The sequence below is a fragment of the Chionomys nivalis genome, chromosome 22 (genome assembly GCF_950005125.1).
Source record: "Chionomys nivalis chromosome 22, mChiNiv1.1, whole genome shotgun sequence".
NCBI lineage: Eukaryota > Metazoa > Chordata > Mammalia > Rodentia > Cricetidae > Chionomys > Chionomys nivalis.
In genome coordinates this window covers 15,666,191-15,692,298 of record NC_080107.1, presented here as the reverse complement: position 1 = coordinate 15,692,298, position 26,108 = coordinate 15,666,191, and the positions used below count along the sequence as shown (strand labels likewise).

Below are 26,108 nucleotides of genomic sequence, written 5' to 3'. Positions count from 1 at the left end.
CAGCTCCTACTGAACAACATTTAATTAATAAGGGTTTTCAAATTTGCTTTCCCCAAACTACAAGCATCATGAATATTTCTATTTCTACCATTAAATTTAAATTCCATATGAACCGGGTGAGTTGCTGTTTATCTGAACTGCTGCCTCTTTTGTTAGAGATAGACATAAGCTCACCCCTTTCCGTTCCCCTTTATGAAGATTGTCCATTTTTTGACCTCCTCCTTGCTGCATGTCCTCTTACCTACCTTCAGAAGGCATATCAAATACCACCCACAACTGAATCCACTTTTCTGACTACCCCTGTGAATTTTTGTGTAATTTTCTCCTTGCATTTTTCAATCTTTCAGATATGCAGGTCCTGAAGCTACAGTGAAGTGGATGGAATAAAAGTTGAGTAAATATTCAGCAGATAGGAGATCTATTACTGGTTCTATTTAGTCTATATTACTTATTAGGAGTCTGATTTCGGGTGAGTTGCTCATCCTGTTGTGCCTTTCCTCTTTTCTACTTTTCTTGCAGTTTTTCTTTTCTTATTTGTATTTACAATGGGACTAAATCCAGGGCCTTGTGCATCCTAGGTAATTGCTTTACATATGTTAAATCCCCAATTCCACATCCTCTTTCCTAGGACATTAGAGTAACAATAAATAAATAATAAACAATAAATATAACGGTTGACCTTGTAAGTTGAATTCTATCACCTTAAATATGTATAAGCACCCTAATTCTTAACAATGCAGAAAATGACCTTGGTAAAAGATGTTGTTGCCTAGCGTTGTTTAATTAAGAAGATGTCCAAGTGGAACAGACAGCGTTAATAATGTGATGTGATGGATACTTATTAGAGGAGCAGACAGTATAAAAGGAGAGAAGGATATGATGATGGATAGATACTAGATTTACACTGCCAGAAGACAAAGTCAGGCTTGACTGACAGGAGCTTGACTGGGGATACGTGGTGGATCCTCCTCTAGAGGCCTGGACAAGAGCAGGACCCCTCCACTGCTTTGATTTTGTTCTTTAAGCCTGCAGGGGAAGACACCACTGTTGTTTTGAGTCCTACTCTTCGTAGCATTTTATTGTGACAGTCAAAAGGAATGACAGCTGTTACGTGGATTAATGAGCTAAAAAGATCAGGAGAGTGATATGCACACTCAGAGGATCTTACTTTCATTATCTTATTGTGTTGTTTCTTATGCTACAACATAGGTGACCTCACCATAGCAGTCACATCACATGTGATGGCCACCTATGCGCCATCTTAAAACGCCACAGAACAATGACTAGCAGAAAAAAAAGGATACTTCTAAAATAAAAAAAAAACTACTTTGAAAGTAGCTCACTGGTTTGAATTAGTGATCTAGTTAGTGTTCAGTCCTTTATAGGCAACATCAGAGAAAACAGAATAATTAACGTTATGTTCAAAGCTATGACAGAAAACTTTTATACAGTAAAATGATAGGATTATTCATATATGAAACTGCATGTTTGATCAATACTTTGAAAAATTAAATGTAAATTAACCAATTAACTTCGAGTTAATTCTTTTTCAGTGCAATGAAAGAAACACTTAAAATACTCATCTTCTTTTTCTGTTGGTTGAAGTTGTCTATGATGACACCAATGAACAGATTCAAAGTGAAGAACGACCCAAAGATGATAAAGATGACAAAATAAATATACATGTAGAGGTTGTATTCATATTTTGGCTGCTCATTTACCTGTGGAAAAAGTCAATAGCATGTAGACAATAAAATTTATTATTTTTACTGTCACATGTGTTGACAAGGTAATTCTAAGACTGCTATCCTAGAAAGAGTGTTTCAGAAACATTGTTAAAACTTCGTAGAACCACTATTAAAAATTTATCCAGTAATAGCAAGTGTTTGTTTGATAGATACTTACTCTGTATAGTCACACAATTTTAAAGTGATTTATAAAAGATATAATCATATGCAGAGCTTAATCTCAGTCAAATAGGACAAGTCTCAGCTAAATGATGGAAAGAATATCCTTAATTTCCAAATTCATATTAATTTTATTATATTTCTATTGATTATAAATATGTTTACTGTACTGGATTTCAGGAACATAAACTAGCCAATAATCTTTAAGGTTTATTAGATAAGATTTTATTTAAGTGTGCTTCAAAATATAAAAACAGTAAAAAATTCTGAATAAAGATAATTTCATATTTATTCTAATAAACTTGTGTTTGCTGTCCATTAGAGACCACTAGCCTATGGTAAGTGCTGATTGGTGAATCCTCAAAACATACCCATGAGAGAGGCACTGGATTATTTCCTTTTCACAGCAGATTAAACTAAGACTCAGACAGTGAAAGTACATTGCTCAGAGTTGGTTGAAGAATTTGTAAAATGTAGTAGATCCAGAATTTACATTAATGCTAATCTCGAAATGTTATACTCCTAACCACTCAACTGCAGCAGGGTGGCAGCTTTTCATTATATTTGTACATATTCATGGCATGAATGAGACCTGTGGTTCAAAATATACTGAGTTAAACTAAAAAAAATTAAAATTGATCAATACTTACATTAACAGAGTCAACAGCAGCATACATAATATCCATCCAGCCTTTAAATGTTGCCTGCAAGTACATTTATAGAACTTTAGTGTGGAGTCCAGACTCTAAAGTGTTTATAAATAGAGCTATGTCTATTTAGTCTTACAATATTTACCAGTAGCGTCAAATTAGTTTTGGTCTATTTTAAAATATGAGTTTTACATAAAAATACTGCGACGTTTTAAATCAGAGTATCATATTTGTTTATTTCAAATGTAAAAGCCGTGCTAAAATAGCTATAATTTTTTAAAAGAAGGCCATTATCTAAACTTTTTTCCTAACTAAACATTTACAAATTGTTACAATTTTTAGAAATATTATGAATTAATGCATATGAACTTCTACTTTCCAAAAGTGGAGAAGAATGTTTTTTGTTACGGTAAGAAATAATTTGTCTCCATTTTTCAAGGCTTGTCTGTGCCTCTAGGAAAGTCTTCTCATTCCCTTGTATGATAAACATAGAAGTTTCCCAATGGCTACTTGGAAGTTGATATTCTGGTGACGCCGTGATGTTGGTTCAAGTGAAAACAAACTGTCAATACTGGATTAATAAAAATATAATTCAAGAAATCTGTGCTCTTTAGCCATGCTGATAGGCAACATAGTCTAAAAGAAAAGCAGGTCTATTGGAAAAGTCTCATGGCATCTTAATTTCTACCTAGCAGCTTATCTATCTAAACAATGATTGACACTCTCTTCTCTGCACCAAGCATTCGTGAGAAGAATCACTTACAACTTGAAGCAGAGATAGGTAGCCGAGCCCAACGTTATCAAAGTTCACTTTCAGGTTTTTCCATCGGACATTTCCACTGACATTCATAAGGGCAAAGCACTCAGAACGATTTGCAACTTGAGCTGTGGGAAATCGTGAGCCATCTGTAGTGTTAACACACTCGTAGAACTTGCCAGCAAACAGATTGACTCCCATGATGCTAAATATTAGCCAGAATATAAGACATACGAGAAGCACATTCATGATGGAAGGGATTGCTCCTATGAGTGCATTCACCACCACCTGATACCAGAAAAAAAAAGGAAAGACTAGTTAAGATCAGTAGAAAATGTCAAACAGACATCAATACAAAATTCAAGGTCGAAGAACAAGCAATAACAAATCTATATGGAACAGCTGGTAATGGCTAGGAGCGTGCCAAACAACATGAGGTGTGTCCTAAGCCCAGGGGTTTTTGATTTACCAGTTTCATGATTAACAAACATGTTAAAGCTACTAGCATAAACAGAAGAGTAAATGGCCAAAAATGACAGTGCAATTCAAATAAATGAAAAATATAAAATAAAACCTTTAGAACCCGATGCTGACAAGACGAAGTCATGAATGTACAAACTTCAGAAAAGAGAGAAATATAAACATTAATGGCAAAAACCAATGAAGTGTGCATTTATAGCTTCGCCATCCTGGAATAACCAGCCTTCAGAAGCCCACTCTTCTGTATAGTGAAATTGCTGAATTGTATTACATTGGGTTAAGGTTAGGAGTCCTTTAGTTGTTTGCCCTATTTACATTTTGATGATTCTACAACATGGAGGCAATTCTCTCGTAGTTATTTTTCTAACTCTAAAAATGACTCCTATGCAAGTGCCTGCCCAAGTATAGAGTGTGCTGGCCTCAGTCTAAACAGACATGCGCTGCGGCTTTCCTTCCTCCTTCCTTCTCTGCTGCTCCGCAGTCTTGACTTTGCTAAGGATCCAGTGAGTTCCCTGCTTCATTTTTCCTGCATTACAGCTTCTGGAGTAGTTCTTCTCTCTCTCCCTGGGTTTTCATAGTTATCGCATCCTTCAAAAATCTGTCTTTCTTCTCACCCTTCAGCTCTCGTCCACGTTTGAGCATGAACTATTTAGAGCTAATTTATGAGTGTTTGCGTTTCAGTTTAATGTGTTAAGCAGGACCTCAAGAAACTTCCAAACGGAGACACATTTAGGGTCCCTGACTATCTGTGAATGAGTCTAGAATAGAGATAGGAAAATATTCTTAAATTTCTTTAACCGATGTGGATCCCATGCCTTTGGAGCCATCTGTCGCACATAAACAAAGGGTCCTACTCTGCTTCCGTAGAACCTTCCTTTATAGCAATAGTCAGGGGACTGATGGTGACTTCCTAACCCCTCAACTGGAACAGTAAGAATGACTCTGGGGAGCCTGCAGAGAAAGCTGTGGTGATGAGTAACCATGTTACCCCTCACTTTATCAGATATGACTGTATAGGTGATCTCCAAAAAGGCTAGGAAGAACAAGGCTAGCGTGGTATTTAGGGAAACCAGCTTCTCATTAGACTACATCCCCATCCTCATGTCCTCTCTTCTCCCTACTGTGCATATCACACCACACCTTATAGCCCTTAGCCCTAAAGGCTTACATATTCAACTCTTTCTATCAGACTTACGGGATCCTTTGATAGTCACGGCTCTGCAATATTCCCACATTTTGAGAACATTCTTAAACTGTTACAGGCAGACAAGCGCCTATGTAGTACAACGGGAGGTACCACAAAATGCTGTTTCCCTGGCCTGGGTCGGTTTACTTGCTGATGGGAAGGTGTGGTCTGTTTACCATTACAGTCGTCATTTTTACCAGCACAATAACTGATGTTACTGTGTGTATTTATAGGATTATGGGAAAGGAACAGAGCCTCAGCACGCTGAGGAAACTACGTCCAAATCTTTCAATTGTATTGTTTCCTTTCTTCCCCCAAAGTGACACTTCTGCTTGAAGAAATACTTCTGTTTTTAGGGCAAACATAAATAAATATTTGGATTCTGTAATATTTTAAAATATTTTGAGTTAGATCAACTGACCTTAATAAAAAGGAGCAAAAAACACCACTAACACCAGCAACAAAAACACCCTGTAAATCATAGCCTGGCTTTATCAGCAAATGAAATAGTTTTTAGGCACAAACATGTTTTTGCTTATAGAGAAACAATACACATTGCTCAAATCCATGGGCCAATAAATATAACACAACGTTATACTAATGCTCAAAAAATAACTTAGAATTCGGAATACTAAATACCATCTATGTTCATAAAATGTAAAAGAGTTTTGCATTCCTACAGTGTTTTGCTTATGAATTCTTTTCAATTACTGACCTCTCATAAACTTGGGAATCATTGACTGTATGCATGAGCTAGCAAAAGATTAGAGTGCTACTTAAACAAGCAGAGTTAACAATCTAAAGGCTGAAGGTCATAACGTTCTCTTATGCTCACATGAGTTTGGCTAAATATAGAATATACCATTTGGCACGCTGAGTGAACCTAGAGTGAACCACGGGAGGCTGCATATGTTGTGTGCACATAAGCTCATGTACATGCACTGGCTATCAATGATCCAGGTTTTTATGAAAGTGAGACATGTCTTCTACCATGGAGCTATCTCTCTAATTCTTGTTTCTCTGAGATGTGATCTCACTACATGGCCTAGGCTAGTCTCTCAATCATGACATTCTTTCCTCAGTTTTGAAAGTAGCTAGGCAGACTAAGTTAGAAGTCTGCATTTCTGAAAATTTCCAGGCAATGCTGACAGCTTGCCAGTATTCAATTATCTAAAACACATGAGCCAGATTGGTCTCCATGTTCAGTTGCTCCGAGGTTGCAAGTAGAGAAGCAAATGGGAAAAATATGATGGGAGTGGTGAGTATGTAGTCATAGGCGAAAGGATGCTTAGGTATGTCTTGTGCTGAACAGACAATGTAAATTCAAATGCAATTTAATGGTGAGGTGCTTGTATTGATGCTATGCTGTCTACTATACTCAAGTTGGTGAGTTAGGAATGAAAACAGGAGACAGAAGCACTCCAAGGTGAACGAAAAATATAGACTGAGGAATCAGGCATAAATCTGAAGAAGAAGAAATTAGAGAACAACAAGAAATGATGACGAGTTAAGTGCAAAAAATAGAGGCATTGTTTGGTATGGGTCTTAGGCAGAAGTTCCTGGTTTAATACAACCCTTAAAACTAGGCTGACTCTAGTTATTGCTTGTGTCACGTTGTTTCTAGGGAATTAGTCTCTTCTGGGGCTATTCTGCAGCATATTACCAATGAATTAAACTCTTGGTACTTAGATTTCTTTGAATGTAATTTTGATACAATTCCACGGAATTTGAATCATCATTACTTTGAGCATGAAATTAGATATGATGGCTAATGTTACCTTACCCTCTTATCCTTTCTTACGCTCCCTGACTAAGGTTATTCCTTTATCAAAAATCATTTGGGTATCTGATAAGGCAAATCATTGGTGTATATATGAGAACAGTATCAGGGCTGCCCGTGATCTCATCATTTAACTCTAGCATAGAAAAATATCCACTTTAAAAGAAGAAAGGCCACTTATTAGGATCATGTGATTTTCTACCTATATTACATAAAGGAAGAATTATAGTATCGTTTATTAGTTTGTTAATTAGTAGGCACTCTAAAATTCTATGTGTAATTACTAGATATAAACATATTACATATGTTATGTATATGTACACCTATGTATTCAGTGATAGTTCACAATAACTACACACTTATTTTAGAACTATTCCACGCCATACTTAAACAATAACGATTTTACAACAAGGAGTTTAGTATTTTTCTTACCCTCATTCCTTCAAATCTAGACAAGGCTCTCAGGGGTCTTAGAGCCCTCAGTGTCCTCAGGGATTTAATGGGGCCAAGGTCTGAGTAGCCAAGAGTGTTGGCTACTAAAGTAACCAGTGATACCTGCAAAAAAATGACATCCTCAGTAACTATTTTAGTGAAGAGACAAAACACAGAAATGAAAATTCAATTCTAAATCACACTAAGAGAAAGAAAAAAAAAGTAGAAGGTAATTTTCTTGATCAAGTTATCTAGTGAACACACTCCTACTAGGTAAGGAAGAAAATTTTAAAAGAAAATAGATCTTACGGAAGGTCAACCAAAAGAGGAAATAATAGAAGGAAGAAGGGCTATTTGCTACACCTAAACAGAAACAACACACACAACTTCGGATTTCATAATTACTGGTTACCTCTTTGTTTATTAAATATGAAAATTTAATTACAGCAACCAATGAGTTGTCTATTAAAATGAAACCGATGGCAAACTTAAGTGTGCTTCCAAGCCTGTAATAAAAGTATCTTAAAGGCTTAAATGGATCTAAACATGAGTATAATCTGTATTTGGAAACCACCTGAAGGTTCATGATGGTGATGGACACAGTTTTAAAGCAATATTGCCTTTGCCTTCGGTTTGCCAGGACTGTCACCAAAGATCAATCTGCAATAATTTATTGGAAGAATTTTGAGCTACATTGATAGAGTATGGCTACATAATTCACTGCTTAACAATAAACATAAATTTATAATAATTGCATCATGTTAGGTCTAGCAGCTATGATGGCCACCCTACAGGAATATGTAATAATTCTTTTCATGTTCTGTCTTAAAAGAAAGAACACTTGCAGAAAAGAAATCAACATTCATTTTGGAGCAGAGCATTGAGTTCTTCCATGAAACAAAATCTGTATCTCTAGTGCATTCAGTTTCTGGGTAATTTCGGTTTATTATTTACTGCAAGGGGCACTGCGTCTAAGAGCCAAGCAAGTCTTAAATACAGCTAATGTAATGTCAGAGGCTCCGTATTTCTAGAAGATTGGATTCAGGTCAATTTCTGTTTAATTGTTTAGAGAGTAAAACTTCATTGCTTAGAAGTTAATGGCCGCTACTTGAAACAGGTAAAGTGCTCTGTGGAACTCATGCCCTTGTGTATTCAATTTGGAATAGCTCACTAAATGGAACATACATTTTTAATATCCTACAGCTAGTAGGACCCATTACTCCTCACTCCTGAATTGATTCTGTCATGTATGCTCATTATTTCCCACATAAGGAAAAAGGTATGCTCTGTTTTTCATAAAAATGATTCTAAAATTATTACTTAATGCTTGAAATCTATAATGAAATAGTAGAATGGTTCTTCAAGCTGGTGTTGAATGTTCTGATAGTGCATACTGATAAACTCGAAGAACACTGCACTCCATTCAATACCTGAGAATACATGCCCATGTCCTCTCACACTTTTTTTAAAAAAAGGATTTCCTTTATATTTTGAAATTATAATAGTTAAATCAGTTCACCCTTCCCTTTCCTACTACCAAACCCTCTCACATTGATAAAGCAGTCTGCCTTCATCTTAGGCTTGAAAGCCATCTCATAGTAAAAACAAACTAGATTCATTCTTATTTATGATTAAATCTGTTTCTCAAATCTGCTTTGTACCACCTGTAATCTTAACAACAAATGGCTCTGTACTGCCTGTTCTAGGAAAGAGCAACCATACCTTTGTTTCAAAGGTTATTATGACTTTCTCTTGTTATGATTACATTGTATGACCACCTTGCAAGCATTTCTTTGTTTCAGGAAGTTGTTATGCTCTGTTTCTGTAATATCACCTGTTAGCCTGCCAAGTCCTCCATTTAGAAACTCAAACACCTGGACTTTACAAAGTCTTTATCTTACCAATGTCCCAGAAAAATCCTTTTAGCTCCACTTTTAGGGAGAGACAGCCCACATATATGAAAAAAAGAAGCTTGCTTAATTGTTTGCTTTAATTAATTTGATCATAATGATTGAGGTCAGTGGTCTTTTTATTTGCATCTGTGGGATTAACGATATACCCCTCCTCACTCTATTCAAATTTATGACCTCTTTTTTCTCTTGATTGTTGTTACACAAATCTCTGTGTGTGTGTGTGTGTGTGTGAGAGAGAGAGAGAGAGAGAGAGAGAGAGAGAAAGAGAGGGAGAGAGAGAGAGAGGGAGAGAGAGAGAGAGAGAGAGAGAGAGAGAGAAGGTGCATGTGTATGTTCCTAAATACATAAAATTGTAGGAATATCAGAAAGTACACCAGAGAGTTTTACTAACATGACTGCCTAAACTTAAGAGTTGAACAAAGACAACAGTCAGAGATACACTAATGTGGACTGTAGCAGGGGGAGTGCTGGAAGTTCAAGAACCCTCCACCCTACACAAAGAACTACAGGCAATTAAGGAGATGGCAAAGGGAGGGGAGTAATTAGCATACATGTGTATGGAATTGTCAACAAATAAAGAAGCAATGATAGAAACTCACCATCTCCTTCTCTATTTTTCTCTTGAATATTGAAACTAGTGCCTCACTCATGGTAGGCAGATACTCTATAATTGAGTTCTGTCCCTAGCTTCCAAATCATTTTGTCTTACATTAAAAATGGCATGTAAAATAAAGTATACTTAAGCATTTTTCAATATACAAGTCCTAAATCACTCTCTGACCTTGTTTAAGTAGTGTTGACTTCTGTGCTTTGCTGCCTTTCTGGAGGGGTGGTAGCTTGATGTTTGAGAGAAGAACAAGAATGCCTCATTTTGTTTTCTTCATCAATGTGACTGAGATGAACATTCCCCAGCCTTTCTTTCCATCTAATACCAAGTCAGACTTAACCCTAAATTCTTACTTAAATTTCAGCTACTATGTCAGATAGCTTGAATATCTCCCCTTCATCTCTGAATTTTATATTGTGAAAATTAGTGTCTTTTCTCCTCTAGAAACATTCATCTGCCCTTTTCTGTTCCTTCCTCTCAAAGATTCTCTGGTCTTCCACTTTTTTTTGTTAAATATTAACCAGAATGATATTCAAATCATGCACATTTTAAAGAAAATTATTTCTGCTTAAATTATGTGTAGGTTTTTAATCACAGGTATGTCTGTTCACCATGTGTGTTAAGTACCAAAAGAGTGCATCAGAGTGCCTGCGACAGGAATTATAGAAGGTTGTGAGTCAACTTACAAAGGCTAGAAATCATTACTGGATGCCCTGGAAGAGAAGCCAGTGTTCTTAACCCTTGAGCTATCTCTCTAGGCTCAAATCATGTATGTTTTTAAAATATCATTTCTTTTGTATTTTGAGAAACATATACAAACATGGTTTACAAGCATTTGATGGAGTAGTATGGAAGACAAGTTACATTTGCTGAAAGATTATTGCTTGATTCATCACAGGTATATCTCCATGGGCTAAATTAATATTCTTAAAAACATAAATGCTGGCCTTAAAGTAAAATAAGATGGCAAGATGATAACATAGAAAAGCACTAGTGAAAACAGAACATTTAGAATAAACAGTCCTTTACAAATTATTCTAAAATACTTACATCAACAATTAAGAAGTCCAGCCAACACCAGGCATTGGTGAAATATGTTTTATAGCCATAGGCCACCCATTTGAGAAGCATCTCCAGGATGAAGATGTAGGTGAAGATCTTGTCAGCATACTCCAAAATAATCTTAATGGTCTTTTTCTTTTCAATGTATATGTCTTCAAAAGCCTGTGAAAACAGCATTCAAATTTTAATTCCTGCCCAGTCTAAAATTTATATTTCACCAGAGAAGCAGGAAATGTAATCCTGGTAGACACATCACAGAAAGCAAACGTGTGAAAGCAGACCGGCTACTTGACTCTAGTTTGCAGTTACTGAGAACAGGTGGTTCTGACATTCTTTTCATTGTTGCCAAAGGCAAAGGGACTGCTAAAGAATGTGATTACATCCTGCAAGTAATCCTCTGAAAAATCACAGTCAGCAGACTTGAAGTGTGTGTGTGTGTGTGTGTGTGTAGTCTAGCTCTCAAAGTTTTCCTGTGCCTTTAGCCCAGTCCTGAGAGCTTATAGAAGCCTCCTACACAGAAACCACAACTCTAAAACATGAGACGGAAGGGGTTTGGTGCCAAAGAAGAAGTGTGCTCTTAGAATTGGGGTACAGGTTCAGTGTGAGGGGTAGCAAGTCTCAAAGATGAGACAAAATGCTCTGCTTGACCTCACTGTGACTGGTCTCAGAATCAAGACAGGACTCAGACAGATGCAAGGTCTCAACGTCCAGGGACAACTTTGTGGATGCAGAAGCATAAAGGCGAGGAAAGATTTGGGATTTAGGTGTCATGATTAATTATTTCAGGTCCTACTTCCATTTTCTTTTAGGTGTATTCTCATCTACTGGGTTAAAAATAAGTGGTTTTGAATTAAAAACCTTGACATTTTCTATATTTGAGATACGAAGAAACATTTTATTTATTTATTTATTTATTTATTTATTTATTTACTTATTTTTTTTTGGTTTTTCAAGACAGGGTTTCTCTGTGGTTTTGGAGCCTGTCCTGGAACTAGCTCTTGTAGACCAGGCTGGTCTCGAACTCCCAGAGATCCGCCTGCCTCTGCCTCCCGAGTGCTGGGATTAAAGGCGTGCGCCATTACCGCCTGGCTCGAAGAAACATTTTAAACTCTGTAATTAGTTTCCTTCTTTGTTAAGAAGGAAAATTTTATAGTTTCTTAGAGTTGTTTGAAAATATAATGAGAGAAATGTATATCAAAACTATAAGATATAGTAATTAATTACTACAGTATAGCTATGATTTGCGTTTATTTTACCGACAGTGTAAGAGTCAAAGTTAACCTGTAAGCCCCACTTGCCCCAGGATAGATAACTTTCTGGAATGCTGGGAGCTATGGTTCTTGGGAAATAAGAAGCCACTTGTCTTCACTCCCCTAAACAAGTTTGTTTACATAGGATGTGTTTGATCACATGTGGGTGGGGTGTACACGGGCAGGAAATATGTCAGGATGTATATTTGCCCCAAATTGGACCTGATGGGAAATGCAGTGAATTGTGGGTTTTGCCTTTGTAAGGTTCTGCAAAATGTGACTTTGCTGCCATTTCCCAGCAATCCAGGGATGGACCTGGCCAGAGTCTGTTTACCACACCAGTATTTAATTAAAGCTTACTTTAAATTTGACTCAGAATTGAGGAACTGGTTTGTCTCTAGTGAATCTCAGGGTTAACAACAGGAATTTCAAAAGACTACCTTACTTGGTAAAGTCCTTGATCAGATGCCAACCGACTGAGATTCCTGTTTCCTTTGTTCATGTGAGTCACTTAATTCATGGAAGATGTCCTCTTCTAAAATACCATTCTTGTTTTTAGACATTTTGAGCTAAAAGTTTATTTAAAACTTTAACCTTTTAGGCCAGGCCGTGGTGGCACACACCTTTAATCCCAGCACTCGGGAGGCAGAGGCAGGTGGATCTCTGTGAGTTCGAGGCCAGCCTGGTCTACAAGAGCTAGTTCCAGGACAGAAACCAAAAAGCTACGGAGAAACCCTGTCTCAAAAATCAAAAAAACAAAACAACAAAAAAAACCTTTAACCTTTTAAACCTTTTTTCTGGTTACGTATACAACTTAGAATATAATAAACTTGAGAAGCTTTACTAGTTATTAAGATATAATATTATTAGGATTCTGATTGACATTCTGGTCACATTCACTTCTAATTTTAGAAGACTAGTCTTGTTAAGAAAGGCAGTGCTCTGTGGCTCCTGTCTACTCTCACATAGTATATCAATAATGCAGAGTCCTCAAAGACATCACAGACTGAGAAATTACAGGTTTCTCCCTGATAGACATAGATACAAAAATTACCAGTAAATTACTTGCAAATAACATTTAAAATTATATCAAAAAGATCATTCATTATGACCAAGTTGGCTTCATTCTACAGATGCAGGGTTAGTACAACATACATACATAAATAAATGTAATTCATCAAATAAATCAGCTCAGACCTAAATCACATGAATACATTAACAAAGGAAGAGAAGATCTTTGACAAAATTCCAAATCCCTTCAGGGTAAAGGCTCAGGATGGAGGGAATCTTCCTCAACATGATAAACACTATGCACTACAAACCTTGAATCAGCATCAAACTAAATGGAACAAACCTCAAAGTGTTCCTATCAGAATCAGGAAGACTACAAGCCCACAAACTCCATTCCTATACAATATAGGGTCTGAAATACCACTTAGATCAATATGTAAGAGAAGAAATAGAAGAGAAACCTTGAAATAGAGGTAAGATTATCCCCACTTGCAGATAGCTGATAAGCACTTCAAACATCATTGCAGAACACAAAATTAACACTCAAAGATAAGTACCTCTGGGGCTGCAGAGATGGCTGGGGGTAAAGAACACATTGCTCTGGCAGAGATCCTGAATTTGGCTCACAGCACCCACAGTGGGTGGCTCACAGTCATCTGTAACTCCAGTTTCAATGAACGGGGTGTCCCTTTCTGGCATCTGTAGGGTGCCATCTTTTCACACTCTCACGCATGCACACATGCACACACGCACACAGAGCACACAGCTAAAATATAAACTAAATTTTAAGTCAGTGGCTATATATATATATATATATATATATATATATATATAAAATCAGTGGACAATAATGCTAAGAAAGAAATGCGAATGAACCATGTAAACGAAAGTCTAAGGATTAATTTTCAGCAAAGCTTAGCCATACTTACTTTTCCTTTTTGCATATAAAGATAATGGTTTTTGTGAATCTAGAGAGTAGCCAACCTACCAGAGCTCCGCTGCTGAGCAAGATCATAAGAACGATAAAGCTTTCGAACCAGCTGTGTTCAACTATCCTGTAGCAGGTCTTCCTGATGGTCCACCAGACTTTCCCTTTCCCAGAGTCTATATTCACTTGGCAGCATGGAAATCTCCGCACACAACCTGGCAAGAAAGACATGTGTAGAACAAGCCCAAATACTTTAAATAAAATTGCTGTTAGCAGAGAAAAATGTAGAGTTCAATAAAAATCAATAAAAAATTGCTCTCAGTTTCTCATAGCAAGATAATTTAATAAGGTAATTCCAAGTAAGTTATTTTTACCCTACAATAGATAAAACATATTTATCTGCATCTTCTAATGACTTTTTTATTTTACTTTAAAGACTTCCATTACTTTTCTCAATATTTTTTCAGAATACCTTTTTTCAAAATGTTTTGTGTTTGTGTTTACTTTCTCTTGGTCAACAAGCTGTTAAGCATTGATCTGAATACTGTTGGACCAGTGGAAGGAGGAAACAGATAGGGTATGCCAAGTGGTATTCACGAAAAGCCAAGAGGTTACAATGGAGAGGTGATGGATAGGCGAACGGAAGTCTGAATGAAAGGGGCCAGAAAAATCATTATTACAGAGTTTAAAATTTTATTAAAATGTTCAAGTTGATAGAAAAATAAATAAATAACCAGAGTTATTTTAAAGACAAGAATTGTTGGAGGAGAAAGTTAACCATAATAAAGATTTTGCTTTGTTGGAGGCATTTTTGCCAGTCTCAAAATTGAAAGAAACATTGTTTTTTTTATAACTACAGAAATAAAAACACACTGCATTGTAATTAGAAAAGTAAGGAAAGTTTTGCCTGAGGTAAAGCCTCACAAAGACTGCCCCTAGGGTTTATCACACCCCAGAGATTTCTCTTTATTTGAGGCAGGAGTGCTCAGTCGCCTGCCTGACTTTCAGGCAAAGGCAAATCCCCAGGGACTTCCAACCTCGCTGGTTAGTAAGGCTATCACATCTTCTCTTTAGAATGACTATCAATTAAACGTAAACACAAAAGAATCTCTAAACAGTCTAATGAGTCCCAGAGCATCAAGTCTTTGTCTTTTGCGGGGTTCATTAGTCAGCTTTCGTGATATCTTACATAAAGTCTAAGCTGGGTTTCATCATGTTAAACCAATGATCCCTGATAACAAAGAAACTATCCAAAGACAGATGGCTCAAGAATATTATAGCATGATCAATATAATCAATTTAAAACTGATTAGGAAAACAAGTTCTTTAATACTCTCATTCAAAATGTCTACTTGTTTTAAAGCAAATGTTTCATTCATAATTTCCTCTCAAAAAAGAAAATAAAAGACTGAATGGGTTGCCCATTCTGTATTAAAGTGGGAATTGGTAATTAGTTATCTGTACAAAGAGTTGATGAGCTGAGAATATTTTAAAAGATGATAAATTGGCTCCACCTACCAAATTAGCTGAAAACCCATAATTTTTTAAAAAAGAAGTTATACATTAACTCAGATTCTGATGATATAATTTACTAATTGAATAACTCCATTGGAGTACAGTATAGGAGCAAGTACAATCATAAATTATGTCATACCCATTATTAATTGGTTGGTCATACTTAAAATTAATTGATTTCTAAGACATTAAGAATGTTGAATAGCATCATGACATCTATGGAAGGAGCAGAAAGCCTTGAATTATAAAGCCACACATAGAACTAATGAAAGACATAGCATAAGAGGAAAAAATGAAGCAAAGGACAGAAGGCAAATTGATAAAACACACCAGCAAGGTGAAAGTAAGAATCGAGAAGAATGAATAGATTTGAGCAATGAACAGCAAAACAAACCAACAAACAAACAAAACTAGCAAGCAAACAAAATCTCCCAACCCATCTTTGGTGAAAGTACCAATTTAATTTAGCATCTCTCTTCTTCCTTTGATTTTTCTGTTGGTTTTCTCAAAAGAATATTCCCTGTGGGCCTAATGCTACGCCGGTTTAAAGAGTTAAATTATTTGATTAGCTCAATTTCATTCTATTTATACTCAAATTTTAAGTAAGTGCCATTCCTAAACTACACAGGAGAAATCTTGACAGCAAATAATTGTACAAATTATTTTTACAAGGCTGTTACAAAAGTTGTTAAGACAGAAGTCATACATTTGGATGCAATTCTTTTGTTTTGGTTTGTTCTAAGGCAAGTTCTTCTGTAACCCAGGCTACATGAAGTTAAGCTTCCAACTCCCCACACTTTTGTCACCATCTCCCAATTACTGGGATTGCAGACAGCTACCAGCTGGTTCGACAGAATGCAAACTTTAAATATTTTTAACCTAACTGCTCTTAACAGAACTTCATGAAAATTTTCAAAGCACTAATTCCTGCAAACACAATATATATTGACAGGTTATAATGCTCTTTTATTTCTCATATAAGATAAATTCAATATATTTTTAAAAATCCGTGTATCACTGTAGTGTACATACCTTTACTTCCCAGTGTCTTTGCCTAATTTACTAATGACTTAGGGTACTTCCTAAGAAAGCTATGCTTGGAAGAATAGGAAATCCCCGTTTTGCAAATAGTCCCCTGTAGCATTACAAACTAAGACAAACTTCAAAACATAATGAATGTGAGAGTTTCAGTTTTTCCCTTACCATCCGTAAAACATGCCTCTGGCTCATCTGGATTTATGGGCTCAGCTTCTGCTTCTTCTTCTCCTGGCAGAGGGTTATCCACTGTGCTGCACTCAGAGGAACTGGATCGGTTCCGTCTCTAAAAAGGAATTCACCACCCCAACCAAAGAGGTCATTTATTGAATGTTCAAATATGACAGTTAAGCCTCATTTAATGACCAGTCATGCAAAGTGTCATGAAAAATGCTTAACAGTATGATGACCATAAGAACAAAGAAACACATGTTGAGATCAAGTTACCCTATGGCACACCTAAAATTGATCGTTCTATCTACACATCCTGCACAAAAATAAATTTCATAATATCAGTAAGTAGGTAACAGTTGGACAAACCTGGCAGAAGATAGCATTTTACTTTAGCTAAAAGTTGAGAAATTATTTGCCATAAATATTATGTTCATTATGGACTTATGTGAAGTTATTTTTTAGGGAAAACTTACCTCTGGCGAACATGATACAAACGTGACAAGTTGCCAATCCCACATGACTAAAAGGGCAGAGCCCATAGTTGCCAGAAAAAGATTTTAAGTAGCTGGGATTTTAAAAATTGTACAATAATATCCCAATATGCTCTATTTACTTTTAGGACAGAATAAGTAGCAGGATGCTATAGATAGAAAGTCTTTAAACAAGACAAATATAAAATGTAAGCCATATTGGAATCCAAATGTTAAAGACCCTACCACCACCCATCTTAATCTCAGATTTTATATAATGGAGAAGGAGATCATAAAGTATTACTTTTGAAAGCAAAAGATGTGGCTTCTTAAGGGAGCATCACATGCAAATGCTGAAACAAAAAGTCAATGGAATTAAACACGGTAGACTCACACAGGAGAGCAATGAACTCGTCATTATGATCATTCTGCTGATCATAATGTAGCCGAGTTCCCCTCCCCAACTTTATGGTCGAGTAGTATGTCTGCACATATACACACATACACAGAAGGTTTCAGATACAGTACATACAGTAAATTCAGCAAAGCTCAGGTAAATTCATAATATTGGCTTATAAAGGGGTAGAGTATCTCACAATGGAAGAGTTCATTTCTCCTCCTCGTTTGCTAAATGACACATGAAAATGAAAAACTACTTATCATGAAAGTGACTCCCTTATTAAAATGATATCTTAGTTTGGTATTAAATTTTAAGATGAACATCAAAGTTCTTTTTACATGAATTGTTATAACAATCACACATCAGTCATAAGTAAAATAGGCATTAATTATTGGTGGTCTTTTTAATAACCAGAGTGAAGAATTAGAAACATCTTATTAAATTAATACTTCAATATATATGCTATTCCTACAAGGTTTAGGCTTTCACTATTAATATCAGTTATAAAGTTTACCAGAATTAGCCTTCCTTTCTTCTATGACTTGACTACAAGTGCTTTTTAATAGTATTTCTTTCCTTCTATGAAATATGCACTTGATTCAGAATTATACAACAAGTCATCTCCACTTTCTCCTTGACTCAACTCTATTGAAATAGGTAATGTAAAACCTATATATATATATCTACATCTCTATCCTACCTGCTTTCTTCCTGCCTATCTGTCTGCCTGTCTGTCTGTCTGTCTATTCATCCATCTATCCATGTATTTATGTATGTATGTATGTATCATCTATCTATCTATCTATCTATCTATCTATCTATCTATCTATCTATCTATCTATCTATCCATCCATCCATGTATGTATGTATCCATCCATCCATCCATCCACCCACCAACCCACCCACCAACGATCCATCCATCTTTCCTTCTTTCTTTCTTTCTTTCTTTCTTTCTTTCTTTCTTTCTTTCTATCATCTATCTATCTCTATCTACCAATCTATCATCTATCTGTCTGTCTATCACTATTTACCTATCTGTCTGTCTGTCTGTCTATCTATTATCTATCTATCTATCTATCTATCTATCTATCTATCTATCCATCCATCTATCTACTGCGTGTATCTACAAAAATTAGTGGTTGGGAATGCATCTTTATTTTCATTTTAAACTTGTATAGCTATACAACTATACAACTATCCACTTATATTATTGAAAATATGTTAAAACCAAAAGGTTTATTAAATTTCACAGTTTTCTCTTTCATTTGCCTTTGTATTTTTCATTATGTTGAATTTGAGGAAAAACATGTTAAATATTCACCATATTAAAAAAAATCCTCCCTATGTTGATTTCAGACACATTTATTACTTTTAAACCCTAACACAGGCATTAACACCAAAAGACTACTTCATGATACAATGGAAAACAGTCACTGCTATTTGATTCTTGATCCATAAACTTCCAAGTATGACTATCTAAAGACAACAATTTTTTGCTCAAAAGCAGAAAATCAGAACATACACAGCATGCACTGTAGAAAATGCAGAACTCAACAACATTTCTCAGAGTACGTCTGATACAGAAGACATCCCAGATATATGATACATTTAGAATAATTACACATCTTGAATCTATTTGCCTCACACAAGGAATGATATATTGTTTATGTAGCAGGGCCTGGAAAATTTATTTTACCCTGTTATGAAAACAGTGGGAAGTAAGGGAGAGCAAGAAGGTGGAGAGAAGCAAATTGAAAAGAAAGGACTGGTTTTAAACAACAACAACAACAACAAAACTGCGGCAAAATGATACATTGCATCTTAATTACGAGCGACTAAAACTCTTCTTCTTTTACTAATATAGTGTAAGCATCCCTTTTGTTTTATTATTTTCTTTTCAAGATTTCCTCATTTCTGCTATCAGAAAGATTTGTTGGCATCCCAGGGATCAGCCTTCTACTCAGTTATTAGCAGTAATAACTCACACAGTCAACATGGCAAATAGTTTCAGATGCTAAAGAAATCATAAAAGCAGCCTTAGCCATTGTCAAGAAGATTTAAAAGAGGCCGGGCCGTGATGGTGCACGCCTTTAATCCCAGCACTTGAGAGGCAGAGGCAGGCGGATCTCTGTGAGTTCGAGACCAGCCTGGTCTACAAGAGCTAGTTCCAGGACAGGCTCCAAAACCACAGAGAAACTCGTCTCGAAAAACTAAAAAAAAAAAAAAAAAAAAGAAGAAGAAGATTTAAAAGAAAGTCAACAACTTACTGAGTCATGACTTTCCTCAGCATCTCCTACAAGGGCACTCTATATCCAATGTACAACAACTGATACAACTAAATGGTGAGATCCTGGCTAAAAGCATGAACAAACAAAAGCCACATTTGGAAACATAAGGAGTTTGAAGGCTGCATATTTCTTTTCTAGATCTAGTAGTGAAGTCTTCAAACTTTATAGTAACTAAAAGGGGAGGGGCTTTCCCTAATAAAAGTTTCAAGGCTTCTGTGTGGTATCAAAGAATGACCATGATGACTATTGATAGAAAATATTTTAAAAGCATTTAGCAAACGTTATCACAACTGACACCTGTTGAAATTCCAAGTGGGTTGGCAAGGATTTAAACTAAGCAAAGGTGAAGATAGAATCTGAGGTGTAAGTATAGACTGAAAGCCTCAAACTCTTTGTTTATTTGTTTATTTATTTATTTTGTGTGTGTGTGTGTGTTTTTTTTTTTTTTTTTTTTCCGAGACAAGGTTTCTCCATAGCTTTGGTGCCTGTCCTGGAACTAGCTCTTGTAGACCAGGCTGGCCTCGAACTCACAGAGATCTGCCTCCCTCTGCCTCCCGAGTGCTGGGATTAAAGGCGTGCACCACCACTGCCTGGCTCTCAAACTGTTTTATATATTGTTCTTAAATGCAAAACAAATCAGAAAGAAAAAAAACAAATGATTTGTATCTTTTTTACAATTTCATCATCCCCTAAGTGAAGATCAGGATGGGAAAATGCCAAAGACAAGAATAATTATCAGTTTTCTCAACAAAAGAATTTCTAATGTTGAAAGTACAATGTAAAATACAAAGATTTCATTCATGAAAAATGTTTCTCCTAACCTTCATACAGCCTTTCATCAAAGCATCATATTTCAAGTCACCCTGTAAAAATGAAAAGCTCTGTTTTACTTTGTCAACATTTTGAACCATTATTCTATGTGTATATAAGTGTGTCTGTATTAACATATTAGTGTAATGCTTTCTGAGACCAGAACAAGGGCATCGAATTCCCCAAGTTGAGTTGTAGGCAGCTATAAGAAACCTGACATGGCTGCTTGGAACTGAAACAGAGACCCTCTAGAAGAGAAATAAGCACTCTTAACCACCGAGTTAATTCTCCATCCCCAGGAATATAATTTCTTGATATGTACTGCATCTTGTATAACATTAGTTTGGCAAAAATTTATGAATTCACAATATAAACATATATGTAAGCAGCATATATATTTATGTGTGCATATATAAGTACATGTAAGTGTGTTTCTGAAAATTTTTGAAATGCTGTATGCTCCACTACCTATATAGGTGCTACTTTATACATGCATATTTTATTCATGATCTAATTGAAGGATATTTATTACATTGTGAAATAGTTTTCTTCAAGATCATTGAATTAAAATCACTAGCAATTGAGAAAAGGAAAATATTTCCTTTACTTATAAACAATAATCTCACAGATACAAAACACTAAAATACCAGAGTTTTTGTTATTTTTTTCTTTTTCCTTGTAAATTGTTAGTCCTTTTTTCTAGAATGTGACTGTTTTAGGATAACACTTTGCTTTCTTCACTGCACAGTGGACAACAAATAATACGAACATTTCAACATGACAGAGAAAGTAAAAATATGAACTGGATTATAAAATAGGCAAGATTCTTAATATGGCTTTATTTCTCATTCTTTCAAAGATTATACTAAAACTAAAAAAATTTTCTTGATGTCAGAATAATTTATTTTTGAAATATAAGTTTTAGAGAATTTAGATAAAGCAACCTATGTTATTGTTTATAACCTTAGCAAAAGTGTCTCTGTCTCACCAAAATAGAGCTGAAGTGCTCACTTACTTCTTTTTAAAACTAGAAGCAGAGGCAGCTCTGTGTAGAAGCAGAAACGGACTTTCATTAGTGGGAGATACTACTTCTGGAATTAAATGATATATTTCAAACATTTATTTCTCCTTGGGAGGCATAGCTCATTAACATTTACTTGATTGTGTTTAAAAATGAATAAACATTTCTAATCTAAGGTTTTTTTTTAAAATATTTATTTATTTATTATGTATACAATATTCTGTGTGTCTGCAGCCAGAAGAGGGCATCAGATCTCATTTCAGATGGTTGTGAGCCACCATGTGGTTGCTGGGAATTGAACTCAGGACCTTTGGAAGAGCAGGCAGTGCTCTTAACCTCTGAGCCATCTCTCCAGCCCCCTAATCTAAGGTTTTGAATTGATTATAAAAATAAAGTGGTTGTATTCGCCAAATCATTTCAAAATTACTCAAAATTTAAACTTAGATGTTGGGTCAAAAAAACAAAACAAAACAAAAAAACCCACAAAAAACAAAAAACAAAACAAAACACAAAAAAGATGTTGGGTCCATCGGCTGTGCTCTTACTTTCCTGGAAATGCACTCTGAAAGCAGAAATGCTGAGTCTTCATTTCCCTATCTGTGAATACAGAGCTAGAAAAAATGGTCCTTTTCTATATGATTTGGGGTTCCCAGGGGTCCAGAGAGATGTCCCCAGCTAGGTCCTTGGGCAGCTGAGGAGAGAGAGCCTGAAATGGCCTGATCCTGTAGCCATACTAATGAATATCTTGCATATCACCATAGAACCTTCATCTGGCGATTTTAGTGTTAATATCTAAAATATTCCTCCCATTAAATTTTAGTTCAATAAAACTGTTAATATACTCAATTTTTAACCTGAGAGTGGTTTTACGTTAAATATGATTTCAAAGGTCATTTACTATGGTATCTTACTTTTATAATCCATCCCATAGCATCATATAGATCATGCACTGGAAATCAGTTCAGAACATAAAAGATATACCAAAAGTAATCAAGAAAGTCACAAAAAAAGATGGAATACCCCCAGTGACATGCTGTGACATAGATTCGTCGATGGAACAATTGTATGCTTTTCTATTTTCTTGCAATGGGTCAGGCAGAAAGATTTTGTAGCTGAGCAGCATGCAAGACACTGAAGAAACATCGTATATGTATGAGGTTTTAGGTAACCTGTGTAAAAGTGGTCACATGTGTCTCTGCGTAGTTAAAGCACAGAGCTGCATCCTGGGGAGTTCCACTGTGGTTTTACCCTTGCAGAAGGGAGAAGGTTAGGTTCTGAAGCTGAGAAAGACAGCACGAGGAAGCAGTCAGCTGTGACGTAAAGTGTGTAAGGGCTTAAACCTGCAAGGAGAAACTTAGCATCTGTCTAAAATACATTCTGTGGGTTCACCATTAGGCATTATATTTGAAACATAATAAAAATAAATGAAATGTCACTGAAGTAGACATAAAAACAATCCTTCCGTTTTATAGTTCTCTTATTCAGCAAATGAACATTTACACTATTATATACTAAGCAATCTTTCTTATTTGTCCTTCAATGCAAGCAATGTTTCAGAAATGGATTATATACCCTGTGGGCTGGGTGAGAGCAATGGTATGCAATGTGAGGACAATACTCTAAAGTTAGCATTTCCCCATTAACTTTTAGTTATCATGTTTAAACTAGCTTCAAGAGTTTCGACAGCACAGCAGGAAAGTAATACTCCAAACCTATGAAAGCTAGATATTTCAGACCAAAATTTCATTCTCCAATAAAGATGGAAAGACTTTCCAAAGCGTTTGGAACTGAGGAAAAGAAATGATCGAAGTCTAATTTTGTAGAAGAGTGATTTCCTTTAGGAACCTTAAGTGAAAAGAGCAGAGTCAAAGCCCAGCACCCCTCTAATAGGAACTAACAAACAATGAAATTTAGCCAGTAAGAGCTTTTCTGGTGAGAACGATAATACTTTACAAAGTTCAATACTAAGTGAAAACACAAACTGCCCTTTAATGAAAGAATGAGAAAAAAATTTGATAAAATCTAAAGAGATACACACAAGAACAATTTAAAAACCATTACAGTAAGTTGGTATAAAAGCTTTAACTTTGATTATATAAAATTTAAGTAACTTTTTATTAGATCAATAAAGTGCATGCATTTCATATCAGGTATGCACCTCATGTTTTCTTTAGAGATGATGGCTTTCAGATTTACAGAAATAAATACTGAACAGATGAGTGAATGGAGGGTTAAATGGGAGGATGAGGTGAGGGATATGAATGCTTTGTTGTTGGCCTGTGATTTCCTTCTGTGGCACAGTCGGCTACTGAATTTACCCCTGTGTGCCAGGGTTTGCCTCATGGGCCACCTTCTCCAGCCTTCAGACATACATCAATTATTTGGGGGGGCCCTCAAAGGGATACGACAGGATCTGGTATAGAATATGTTTACTCTGCCTAGGTTGCAATAGCTTGCATATTTATCACAACTGCAAACTGTCAGATTAAAATGATATTACTATTTGAATCAATGATTACTTAATGTACATGAACTTTTAAGGTCAATTTGAAAATCGAATATTTAAAAAGGTCAAAATATTTAATGACTATAATTTATGAAGGAAAGAAATATCCCTGTCTGAATGCTGGGTACATAATCATAGAAAATAATAAACTCGATCCCTTTTGCACATGATTTCAAGTACTGGATGAAATAATTTTAGTTAGTTGCATAGTGTTTAGGCAACTAAAATGGATATAATACTTGTAGAATAAAGTAATTTTTAAAGTTTTTTCTTTAAGTTTTATTGACATATATGAAACTGAATTTTAAGATATGAAAATGGTTAAATATTTACAGTTCCTTATCCTTAAGTTTCATATACTCTAATTTGGTGTATTTTTTGCATCAGGTGTTCCTTTGTTTGGAATAATCTTTAACAACATGTAGTCTTGTTAGATGACTCATGAGTAATTACAGAGGGCAGAAGACAGAGACATAATGGCAACATGCTCTTGAAAGAGATTGCTATCCACCACCAGATGGCGTCAAAGCAGCAGCGTTGGTGGGGTCTTTCCCTAGTGCTTTCAGATTGAAGTTGGCTCTGCTAGCATCTTGAATCCAGAACTCTGGAGTCAAGAACTGTTAAGGAATATGACCTGAGTCCCTGCGTGTGTTTCTGAAGCTCTAGACGGTTAGTAAATCACTAACATATCTTCACCCAGAGCTCATTATATTTTAACTTGCTGGTTAAACCATACAGTAGGGTTTCGTGGCTGAAAGAAAGTAAGATTTTTCTCTCTCTCAGCAGTGCAGCACAATTCCTGGAGGGTAGTAAATCGAAATATGTATTTATCAAGCAAATGGCTCCATCCCACGCTTCGTTGAGATTTCTAAAGAGGAAGCAATTCATTGCCGATGGGAAACATCTGTGCAGTGTGTGAATGCTCCCTGAGTACTTGCAGGGCTTACAACACCCCAGCAGTCTGAGTGAGAACTATTAATCCAGTGTCTGCATTCCGAGAGGCAGTGGCTGTGTTTTCCTTCTAAGTACACTGTAGATGGTCGTATGTCTTTTCTGTCTCAGAGGGGAACTGGGTTTTTAGAGAAATGTGCCCTTTCATTGACAGTTATTTAGTCAGAATTGACGAAGATACTTTGCTGAGTCATTCTTTGGAAAGATGTTTCTTTATGGAATATTTTGACTTGAATGTTGTACTCATTTAATTGTTTGCCTCTGCCAGCAAACCTGCTTGTGTGAGAGGTGACACAAGAAAGGATAAAAATGTCTTCATGAAATGCACTGGAAATAACACACAACCCACAAAGAGCAGGGCTTTGGGGAAATGAAAGCAAGAGGGAGATTTGTTCCATCCCTTTGGTCAAAATGTAGATTTTTGAAATAGGGAACTGGTGAAATATTTTTTTTTTTTTTTTTGGTTTTTCGAGACAGGGTTTCTCTGTAGCTTTGGAGCCTGTCCTGGAACTAGCTCTGTAGACCAGGCTGGCCTCGAACTCACAGAGATCCGCCTGCCTCTGCCTCCCGAGTGCTGGGATTAAAGGCGTGCGCCACCACCGCCCGGCCCTGGTGAAATATTTGATGTGGAACTTAGTGCTACTTTTGCAGCAGGTACAGTCTGCTTAGCGTCATCAACCCTCACTAGGAACACGCTGATCGTTATCTCAAAGACATTTAAGGGTAGAAAATGAATACACTTCCAAGGGAGGGAAAAAACTATTGGGAATCTGGAAGGGGAAGCTGGAGTTAGAGATGGCGGCCATTAGAGAAGAGGTGTGCAAGAAAGAAGGATGTACTTCAGACAAATGTGGTCGGTGTTCCTTAGCTCCTAACTGAAAAACAAGGCAGAGACTGCAAAGTCAGCCCAGGAACATTTTAATCTAGGAAAAACTGAAGCAAATGAACCCAGGGTTTTCACAGTGGACCAAAGCC

At 36.1% G+C, this 26,108-nt stretch overlaps 1 protein-coding gene and 1 long non-coding RNA gene across 5 annotated transcripts in view; one reads left to right on the top strand and one right to left on the bottom strand.

The window, feature by feature from the left end:
• The window catches only part of LOC130864588 (uncharacterized), a 193,927-nt gene that overhangs the window by 38,380 nt on the left and 129,439 nt on the right, over positions 1–26,108 (top strand). The window lies entirely within an intron of this gene.
• The window catches only part of Scn9a (sodium voltage-gated channel alpha subunit 9), a 69,483-nt gene that overhangs the window by 5,031 nt on the left and 38,344 nt on the right, over positions 1–26,108 (bottom strand). For all 4 annotated transcript variants that reach the window (XM_057755185.1, XM_057755187.1, XM_057755188.1 and 1 more), the window contains 7 exons: positions 16,682–16,799; positions 14,024–14,178; positions 10,763–10,936; positions 7,193–7,315; positions 3,321–3,602; positions 2,558–2,611; positions 1,584–1,721 (listed from right to left, as the gene is read on the bottom strand). In XM_057755185.1, coding sequence (XP_057611168.1) covers positions 1,584–1,721; positions 2,558–2,611; positions 3,321–3,602; positions 7,193–7,315; positions 10,763–10,936; positions 14,024–14,178; positions 16,682–16,799 — 1,044 coding nt within the window. The remainder of the gene's footprint in view (positions 1–1,583; positions 1,722–2,557; positions 2,612–3,320; positions 3,603–7,192; positions 7,316–10,762; positions 10,937–14,023; positions 14,179–16,681; positions 16,800–26,108) is intronic.